Here is a 10,711-nt window from a genome sequence, read left to right on the forward strand (position 1 = left end):
ACATATTTCTTTATTTTGTAGGTCTCTCCGGATACTATATTACCGTTTAAGATGAACAAACGACCAGAACCTTGCCTCTAATTTTTTTCCTTGGTCCTCATTGAGCGCGAGACGTCAGCACTCGAGTAAAAGAAACTAGTTAGCTCCATCCTCTCCCTTCATACGAATGATTGAACCTTAACTCATCAAATCTCAGCCTGATATATTGGTAGATTTATTAAGCCTTAATCAAGTCTAATTTTGACTTAAGACAATTACAAACTCAAATCATATTACCATTAGTGGACACATTTCATTTAAGCTCAAAGCTCAAATATCAAATCATATTTAAGAAATTTTTTATTTAAATATCTACTACAAGCATGAGTCAAGCACTATTTCAAATATAGTATTTCTGGATCTTGTTTGCACTATATTTCAAATTTATTATACTAATAAATTTGTTTGCAAATTGTGTCCGAAGATTCAATGGTAAGGAATGTAACGATACTGTCCTCCTTTACTAATCCACACCAATAAGTAAGCACTTCCCAAACCCAGTAACAATTCGAAAGATCAACAATACTAGTCGTCATATACCTACCTCATCATAATATTAAATCTAGAAGCATTAGAATGGATTAATTAGCATAATGTCATTATGGCCAGAACACTATCCTTCGTTGTTTATTGATTCTAACGGTGGCTGATTGACCAACTCAGCCATCGACAGGAACATCTGGCTTTTCCAACCCGTTCAAATGTCACGTTCAACCATCGCACGCACCTTGTGACTACCTCTCGTGGCTGCTGCTGCTGCTTCGTCTTCTTCCTCTTCTTGGGTTTTGCTTTCGACAGCAAAAGGCCTACACCTTGTTCATGAAGGCACCACCCCTTTGTCTTTAATCATCATGGCCTTTGCCGAGTGGCCAAACCACAATACGTGTTGCTTGGGAAGCAATTCCAGTTCATCCGAGTTCCATCCACAACGGTCAATGCAAGAAATCTATCCCCAAAACAAAGGCTGGAGACAAGGCATCATAAACTGCTCCCCTTTTGTTGTTTGCTCACTGCCAAACTAATTATAATTTAACATGCAGCACAAATATTTCTTTTTGTTAACGAGAATAACAAGGATATAAACTCTGATGACAAGGGCGTTTTCGTCAGCGTGGGGCCAAAGAATCTTCTCACGCAGGACCTCGAAGACGTCAGTGCGCGTGTAAACGCGCTCCACCCATCTGTTATCCCGAAACTATCCCTGATTCTATGCTTAATACCGATTAGGTCCATACGGATCCCGGTTTATCAACAGCTTCCTCTCGATCCAACGGCAACGATTCCACGTGGTCCTCGTTGACAGACGTATCGACGAAATCCAACGGCCGTCTCCCACCGCGGAGTATTTGACCGAGATGAGCGCGTTTCCGACGCTTCCGACACCCAACGCGGCTGCCAGTTGGGCAGGTCGCTACGTGTCCGTCTCGGACGAGGAGAAGCGCTCTAAACCCGCACGTGCCCGTAGCTGTTCTCGCACCGCACGGTCGCCGCCGGTCGCCCGAGGGCGTCAGATAAATAACGCTCGGAAGGGAGTTCGACTGCTTGGATAACGCGAAATTAAATCGGAGCAGCAAAAAGATCGAAAGAAGCCCAAATTGAGAAGGAAATCAGAAACCCTAAGAGGAAGAGGAAACCGAATTCAGCTGCTGTTCTTCGAGCTAGATTACTTGAAGGTCGGATTTTTAGGAGATTTTTGGTCGCTCCTTGTCGAGGGGATTCGATTGGCACCGGGGAAGTGGGGGTTCTTTTGGATTCGAGATGGTGGCAGAAGCGGAGGTTATCCACCAGAGCCTCGACGTGCAGTGCCGCGTCGCTATGGAGATTGACGAGATCGTCGATATCTCCGCAGCGGCAGCGGCGGTAGCAGAGCTGGGACCCGAGGCTGCCGCGGTCACGGTTGATGTTACCGTTTCTGAGCTGGTTGGTTTAGACTCTTCTTCTTTCACCATTTATTTCTCTTTCTTGGCCCTTTTTCTTTGCTTTTTCCAAACTATTTTTTATTCTTTATGATTCTATCTTTATTCTTCGGTCTTGTTCTCGATTCCTCATATCATTTGAAAGATTTAGGGGCTGGAACCATAGATTTTTTATTTTGTTAGGAAACTCTGGAATATCCCATAGATCTCGCCATTTATTTTGCTAAAATTAGTTCTTGCTTTTAATGATTAGGTCTATAACCGTAGATCTTGATATGTTTGGTGTATGCTTTAGATTGTCATGTATTTTGCTAAAAAAATTATTCGCCTTCCCTAGTGATATCGGTGCAACCAAAATCATGTGTTTGTAATTGATTATCTCTCAAATACTCTTCGTTTAGTTCGGTAATAGAAAATTCATTATGCTCCATTTTTTCTGTTTCTGTTCAAAAAGTTCTTCTTGGGTTTATTTGTAGAAATCTTTACTTGGCTAATCTATTTTAGCACTTAGTTTCCGCTTGTTAAGCTTTCAGATCCATTTGTTTAGCTGCAGTAATTTATTAGGTAGCCTGGTGATGGACTCGTAAAGATATGTTTCTATGCTCTCTCAGCTTACGTTATGACCAAATTGACATAAAATCGATTGATATTAGCTTCTGGTTAGGTTATGTTGCTTTAAAGAGTTATTTTCCGAATAAAGAATATAGAATTTTTTTTCCCTGCACACAGTGAAAGATTAACTTCTGATTTGGAAATGATAATCGTGCATTGAAAGGCACAGAAGCAGGAAGGGTTAACGTGTATCATTATGCCTGTTAAATTAAATAAGTCATGCTGTCATCTCAAGAGTTGTTGAGCATCCCTGGTTGTTTGTATGTATCATCTTTCCCGAACTATTTAGCTCATTTCATTTGTTGTACCATTACCCTGATTTGGACTCTGATATATGTCTTTGTCTCCTGAACATGTTTGCCCCTATTAGGTTGGTTGCTTGTGTTTTGGTATCTGGTACTGTGTTTTATTATCTCGGTACTTTGGTTTCTATCTCCCTGCATTATTTGTCTTGTTTTCTGTGCATGTAGGAATTTAGAAAGTCAGATGCCATTTTGGATATTTCTGTAAAGCCACTTCTGTTTGTTCCCAGCATCCGGTCTGGTAGTTTTGCTGACATTGGGCACCGGAGATACATGGAAGATGAGCATATTCGTATTGACAATCTCTCATCACATCTAGGCTCTCTGCTTAGGTGCCCTATGCCTAGCGCCTTCTATGGGGTAAGAAATTGATCTACCTCTGATGTGGAACCGGCTTTGCATTAGTTCCTAACTAAAAGTTGGTAATGATGGGGTTTCCTATTTTTCTGCAGGTGTTTGATGGCCATGGAGGTCCAGATGCTGCTGCTTACACTAAGAAGCATGCAACTAGGTTTTTGTTCAAAGATGCTAATTTTCCTCGGGCATCAGAAGCTGATAACAATTTTGTAGAATCTGTAGAGAACTCTGTTCGGGAAGCATTCCTTCTTGCTGATCTTGCTTTGGCTGAGGACTCCACTGTTAGCAGTTCTTCAGGGACTACAGCTCTCACAGCTATGGTGTTTGGAAGGTTTGTTACTTTGTTTTTCTTCGTCTTCCTTTTGTGTTTTTGTTTCCATGTATCAGTTTTAGAGCTGTGTTAATCCTTTGCTGATCTGTCTTCCCTACTGGGTGCAGGATTCTCCTGGTAGCCAATGCAGGTGACTGTCGAGCAGTCTTATGCAGGAAAGGTGAAGCAGTTGATATGTCGCAAGATCATAGGCCCATCAATGCAGCTGAGCGGCAAAGAGTTGAACAGTCGGGGGGTTTTGTTGATGATGGGTACCTCAATGGCATCCTGTCCGTCACACGAGCTTTGGGAGACTGGGACTTGAAAATGCCGCGAGGTTCTCCCTCACCACTCATTGCAGAGCCAGAATTCAGGCAGGCAATGCTGACTGAGGACGATGAGTTTCTAATAATCGGTTGTGATGGAATATGGGATGTCATGTCAAGCCAACATGCGGTTGGTGTAGTGCGCAGGGGCCTCAGGCGGCATGACGACCCTGAGTGGTGTGCGAGGGAGCTCGTCATGGAGGCACTAAGGCTCAACACAGTTGATAATCTCACAGTGATCGTGGTCTGCTTTTCGGATGAATATGGTGGGTCCTCTGCTTCACCATGCCATGAGCCGGGGCAGCAGCAGCAGCAGCCCAGGACGAGGTGTTGCAAAAGCTTGTCGGTGGAGGCCCTCTGTAATCTGAGGAGCTTGCTGGATAATGGTGGTAGCAATTGACTGTAGTAGAACGTGGCTTCGATGTACATAAATTTGGTGACGATGCTGAAAATTTATAGTAAGTTATCATCCTAATTTTGGCTGCTCGAGGGGGTACAAACAGCAGCTAAACAGTTTTGTAGGTCGTCTTTGTTTCATTGTTTCTGTGGCCGGGGTGATGGAGGCACGGCATGTAAATAATTGTTTAGAAGTGATTTTAAACTTGATATATCAGCAATTATAGGTCCATATTCTGAGATACTTTGACATGGTCACAAGTTTCGACTTGCTTGCAAATTATGGATACAGTGCAAAGTGGGTAATGTGGCGGGTGACAGACGACGGGAGAAGGATGAGAAACATGGCAGCCGCCTTGTTTGACTGTTGGAAAAGAAAGAAGGCAGGTGGTCGTTTAATCAACTAACAGACCTTGTCTGTCTTTGATGTATATATCAATTCAAAACCATCCAGCAATAGATTTTTCCTCTGATGCAAACATGAACTTTAGTGTCAGTGATTTGTGGGTGCAATGATATTGAGTTAATTCAATAATTCTATAACAATAATAAATAATATGAACACAAACTCAACCTTTATATCAAGTTTTTCAGGTCGGAAAAGATTGTAGAACAGCTGATAAGAAGAAGGAACGATATGAAAGGGGAATGTACTACAACAAACCACAAATTAACACTCTACAGTATGGATATAAGTAGGGTCATAATCATACCACTTCGATGCATCAAAAACTCTTCACAGAAAATTAAAATTTGACAAACCAATTAATGATGGATCCAGACGCATGTATATATATATATTTTGAACCTTCAACCTTTAATACGAGGGTTTAACAAACAACCACCAAACCATTGTTTAAAGTGTCACATTATGTGTTGACTTCATATTGTTGAGTATTTGATTTAAGACCAATTTCGATCGCATAATTATTGGACGGAACTTTGTGGCCAAATTTATTTGCATTTTGGTTTGAGGGCACCCCTAGCTAGATTCGATTATATTGTCATTAGGGGATACTTTGTAATCAAATTCAATTGTCTTGTTATTAGGGAACACTTCATGGCTTAATCACGTGATCATTAGGCGACGTTTCATAGTCAGATTCAATCAGGTTGTTATTAGTACATGCTTCATGCTATATTCAATCACATTATTATTAGAAAATGCTTCATGGCCACATTTGGCCTTATCCTCATTAATGAATAATTCATGATTGGATTTGGTCACATGGTCAATATAAGATACTTCATGGTCAAATTTGATAGATTATATCCCATCATCATTACGATAGATTCAATCACATCATCATTAGGAGACACTTCATGATGGGATATGAAAAAATCATCATTATGAGACACTTAATTGCTAAATTTTTCCATGTTGACATTAGAGTAAGATTTATGGTTGGATTTGGTTATGCCACATCCCAGAGTTTTTAAAAAATAAAATATTATTTTAATATTCATAATTAATGAAAGATTTTTTATTTTTAAATTTAAATTCTTATCTTTATAAAAATAAATATTATATTTTTAACTAGAAAAAGGATCACATCTTGTTGGTAGGATTACAAGTGACAAAAAAAAAAGCTCTTCTACCTAAGCCTCATATCTATTACAAAATAGTATGTTATTTTAAAAGTAAATATAAGATAAAAATATATCAACAATTATATATATCGGTAGAAATCTTTAAAAATTTATAAAAATAATTTTAATATTCATGAGACATATACAAATATCAAAAAATTACTACAAAATGGTAACACATCAATTCATTTTAAAACTCATATATTGAAAAAATAATGATAATTCTAATGTAGTAAATAAAATCATGTATCGATTATATATAACACATCTCAATGATATACATAATAATCAAATAACAAGAACATACATCACACCCGATGGTGTACTCTCCCAATAGCAAATAGAAATACATATTCTACGGGATAGATTCTTTCGAACAATATATAGAAAAAATCCATATTACATTCCCAATTGTGAATGGTGTAGTATTTGTCACTCGTCCAAGTGGGGATACATTCCTTTAAATAGTGGATGGAGGAAACATATAACCATCATGTTTGATAACCCGTTAATCTTTAAAGGGAATTGCCCTACTTACCCTTGTTAGGGATACAAAAATAACAATGATCATTTATTTACATTTATTCATTCACGCATGTATCCAAAAATACTATGATAAAATATTATGAGAGACCATGATTAATTGATAATCTTTTAGACTATGTCCATTAGTGACTCTACATTATAATGGGCTCGTAGCTCATTTCACATGTTGCACTTCTAATGTAGTATATCACTAGTATAATCACATATACTATATGGTAATAGTCATATTAATATCATAAATTTAATTTAAAAAAAATAAAAAACCAATAATCATTTATAAATGATAAATTCATATAAAATATTTAAGTTCATCAAATCATAAAAACATGAGAGATCAATTTCTCAATAGTTCTCAATCAATCAAAATCATAATGGGAATAGCTTAATTGACTTAAATAAACCCAATTCAACTAGGATATAACGGAACCAATCTCAAATCCTTATAGAATCAATTTAGAATCACCCTACACTGATTTAATTTATATTTAATAGATTTCAATTAGATTAAGTAGTTTCAACTAGTAAAGTTGGTTTAGAATCACCCTAAACCAATATGAACTGATTAAACTTGTCTACTTCAATTAATTGACGAGCTCAAAATAACAAAAGAAGAGAAACTTGGACTGTGTCATATAGTGCTAGCCTAGATCGAATCAACCCACCTAAGTCTTGGATGGATCACATGCGCCATATGTTGAATCTCGGATTTTGATGATGAAGTCAATTGTCATTTGTTATCTAATCTATGTGTTGAGATAAGTGTGCAGGATTAACTACGATGAGAGTAAGACAAGCAGCAGGTGTTGCGCCGGAGTCAAGATCATGATCACGTTGGGAGTTCGAGAGTTCGACGGAAGTTTGGACGGTCGTCAGAGGTTCAGCGAGAACAGATCCGAGAAGTCCAGAAGCTAGCCAAGCGAAGCTCATCGGAACTCGCAAAGTGGATCGTCGCAAAATCCAGGAGTATGCCGGATGTCTGCAGAAGGATCACCGAGGGTTTATCGGATGATCGACGGAAGTTGGCCGGAAACTCGCCGGAAGAAGCGATTGACGCATCGGAGCAAAGCTGCAGAAGTTGTCTTAGAGTTAATCGTAGTTAGCATGATGATTAAGCTTGAAAATGGGAGGTGATCCCATTAGCTTAATCTTGGGGCAATTGGGCCCCTGAAAAGATTCAAATTGGGCCGAATGGAGCGAACCATTCGGACCCTGATTGCACCAGGAGGTGCAACCGCCCCAGCCAGGAGGTGCAACCGCCAGGGCTGTGAGGTTGGGAGGTGCAACCGCCCCAGCCAGGAGGTGCAACCGCCAGGGCTGCGAGGCTGGGAGGTGCAACCACCCCAGCCAAGAGGTGCAATCGCCCAGAGCTCAGTCTTCGAGCTAGACTGGGCGGTGCAACCTCCTATGTCAAGAGGTAGCACCGCCAGAGCTCAAGTTTCGAGCTCTGCCAGGCGATGCAACCACCGAGCTCAGTCTTCGAGCTCTGGCAGAGAGGTGCATCAGCCTGAGCTCAGTCTCGAGCTCTGCCAGGTGATGCAACCATCGAGCTCAGTCTTCGAGCTCTGGCAGAGAGGTGCATCAGCCTGAGCTCAGTTTCGAGCTCTGCCAGGCAACCACCGAGCTCAGACTTCGAGCTCTGCCAGGCGGTGCAACCACCAAGCTCAGTCTTCGAGCTCTGCCAGGTGATGCAACAATCGAGCTCAGTCTTCGAGCTCTGGCAGAGAGGAGCAATCGCCTGAGCTCAGTCTTCGAGCTCTGCCAGGCGGTGCCACCTCTCCAGTCAAGAGGTGCAACCGCCTGATCCCAGAATTTTGGGATTTGATCGATTTGATCGTTTTGAGCTCCAAATTTGAACTGGGTTGGGGCCTATAAATACCCCACCCATTCAGCACTGAAAAGATACAGATCCACACCGAATTCTTGATCTTTTCAGTGATTCTAAGAGCTCAAATTTGTGTAAAATCCTAAAGTTCTCCTCCTTCTGTTCTTCAAGTTTTGAGTTGTAAAGAGAGGAGAGAAAGGATCTGTAAAGGTTGTCTCCTGAGCCTGTCAAAAGGAGAGAAACTGTAAAAGGGCAGTTAGCCTTCGCCCATTGAAGGAAGGCAGCTAGTTGACGTCGGTGACCTCGTCGGAGGAGGAAGCCAAAAGTGGAGTAGGTCAAGACTGACCGAACCACTCTAAATCTCTGGTTTGCTTTTACCTTGAGCACTTTATCATTACTGCAAACCTCCTACATTGCTACTGCCCTCTGCGCCTTTTACGAACGAATTTCTAAGCTCTGATCTTTCAGAATCTGCATTCAAACGTAAATCGTGTTTTCGTACGATCTTCACACTGCGGTTTACGCTTACATTCGGATTCCATTTATAACTGCAAATTGCTTTTTACGTAAAACGCTTTTCAAGGTTCAAAACTACATTTAGACGTAAAATTACGTTTAGACGTAAAACTGCGTTTAGACGCAAAACTGCGTTTAGACGCAAAACTGCGTTTAGACGTAAAACTGCGTTTAGACGTAAAACTACGTTTAGACGCAAAACTGCGTTTAGACGTAAAACTGCGTTTGGACGTAAAACTGCGTTTGGACGTAAAACTGCGTTTGGAAGTAAAACTGCGTTTGGACGTAAAACTGCGTTTGGACGTAAAACTGCGTTTGGACGTAAAACTGCGCTTAGACGCAAACTGTGCTTAGACGCAAACTGCGCTTAGACGCAAACTGCGCTTAGACGCAAACTGCACTGTGATTATGCTTTTATATCGAAATCATTTTTTATCGGACGAACGCAGCTTTCGTTTTTAAATCGCTGAAAGATTTCCGCTGCACTAATTCACCCCCCCCCCTCTTAGTGCTCTCGATCCTAACAATTGGTATCAGAGCAAGGTTAACTCTCTAAAGGATTAAAACCCAAGAGAGATGGCATACGCCGGAAACCAAGAGGGGCATTCGATTACACGTCCACCCATGTTCAGTGGAACGGACTACACTTACTGGAAGACCCGAATGAGGATCTTTCTTATTTCTATGGATTTTGAATTATGGAATCTTGTCGAGAATGGTTTTTCAAAGTCTTCTCTTCCAAGGATCGATTGGAATGAGTTGGACAAGAAGGCTTTCACTCTTAATGCAAAGGCTATGAATGCCTTATTTTGCGCACTTGATAAAAACGAGTTTAATCGTGTTTCAACTTGCGAAACTGCTTTTGATATTTGGCACACACTTGAAGTGACCCACGAGGGCACAAGTAGAGTGAAAGAGTCAAAAATCAATCTGTTGCTGCATTCTTTTGAACTTTTCCGAATGAAACCGAGTGAAACCATTGGCGACATGTTTACCCGTTTTATGGATGTCGTCAACAGTCTAAAAGGACTCGGAAAAAGTTTTTCGGATTTTGAACTCGTAAATAAAATACTAAGATCCCTTCCTAAAAGTTGGGATCCTAAAGTCACTGCCATTCAAGAGGCAAAAGATCTGCGCAACTTCCCTCTTGAAGAACTAATCGGGTCATTAATGACCTACGAAATGACTTGCAAAGCTCATGAAGAGCAAGAAGACATCCTTCCAAAGAACAGGAAGGATATGGCACTTAAAACTTCTGAATGCCACTTGAGAGAAAACTCAAGTGATAAGGACTGTGATGATGACTTGGCACTTTTGACAAGAAAGTTTAAGAAATTCTTCAAAAGAAACAAGTTTAAAAACGATGTGAAAAATAAACTTGAACCCAAGAAGGACCAAGTGATCTGCTACGAATGTAAAAAGCCGGGACACTACAAGAATGATTGTCCCCAAGTCAAAAGAAGAACATCAAAGAAGAAGGCTCTTCAAGCAACATGGGATGACGCAAGCGCATCTGAAGAAGAAGAGTCCAACACCGAGCAAGTTGCTCATTACGCCTTTATGGCCATCGAAGAGGAGGTAACGGATTTATTAGATGCTGATTTATCTTTCGATGAATTATTAAATGCCTTCCATGATTTATTTGATGAATGCAAAGTTATAAATAGAAAATACAAGTTGCTAAAAAAGGTACATGATAATCTTACTTGTGAGTTTGATAAGTTAAAAGTCGAACATCATGATAGTTTAAATTCATGTATCAAATGTCATGATTTAGAAACTATACAAAAAGAAAACTTGCTACTTAAGGACACCTTGAAGAAATTCGAGGTTGGTAGCAAGTCATTAAACATGATCCTTACAAACAAGGGTCATGCTCCCAAAAGAAGTGGGATTGGATTTGTGAGGAGTCCTCACCAAAATCCAACTACCTTTGTAAAAGGCTCCATCTTACATGTTCAACACCAAACCAAGTGCAA

At 40.3% G+C, this 10,711-nt stretch overlaps 1 protein-coding gene across 3 annotated transcripts; it reads left to right on the top strand.

Moving 5' to 3' along the window:
* The first annotated feature begins 1,445 nt into the window (after positions 1–1,445).
* Positions 1,446–4,510, top strand: LOC135668506 (probable protein phosphatase 2C 47). Of its 3 annotated transcripts, none has more exons than XM_065178484.1 (4): positions 1,446–1,959; positions 3,038–3,229; positions 3,322–3,557; positions 3,665–4,510. In XM_065178484.1, the coding sequence occupies exons 1-4, from the start codon at positions 1,798–1,800 to the stop codon at positions 4,260–4,262; spliced, it is 1,188 nt and encodes a 395-aa protein (XP_065034556.1). In that variant the 5' UTR covers positions 1,446–1,797; the 3' UTR covers positions 4,263–4,510. The 3 variants fall into 3 exon arrangements, with proteins under 3 accessions (XP_065034556.1, XP_065034557.1, XP_065034558.1); XM_065178486.1 differs by having other exon boundaries at positions 1,798–1,959; positions 3,100–3,229; XM_065178485.1 differs by lacking the exon at positions 3,038–3,229 and having other exon boundaries at positions 1,447–1,959.
* The last annotated feature ends 6,201 nt before the right edge of the window (positions 4,511–10,711 follow it).

The sequence above is a fragment of the Musa acuminata genome, unplaced genomic scaffold, assembly GCF_036884655.1.
Source record: "Musa acuminata AAA Group cultivar baxijiao unplaced genomic scaffold, Cavendish_Baxijiao_AAA HiC_scaffold_1127, whole genome shotgun sequence".
Lineage (NCBI taxonomy): Eukaryota > Viridiplantae > Streptophyta > Magnoliopsida > Zingiberales > Musaceae > Musa > Musa acuminata.

Bases quoted from the DNA above. Each gene is read 5' to 3' on its own strand.
- LOC135668506 (XM_065178484.1), top strand. From the start codon at position 1,798: ATGGTGGCAGAAGCGGAGGTTATCCACCAGAGCCTCGACGTGCAGTGC. The intron at 3,230-3,321 runs GTAAGAAATTGA...ATTTTTCTGCAG, and splicing joins TGCCTAGCGCCTTCTATGGG to GTGTTTGATGGCCATGGAGG. The intron at 3,558-3,664 runs GTTTGTTACTTT...TACTGGGTGCAG, and splicing joins ACAGCTATGGTGTTTGGAAG to GATTCTCCTGGTAGCCAATG.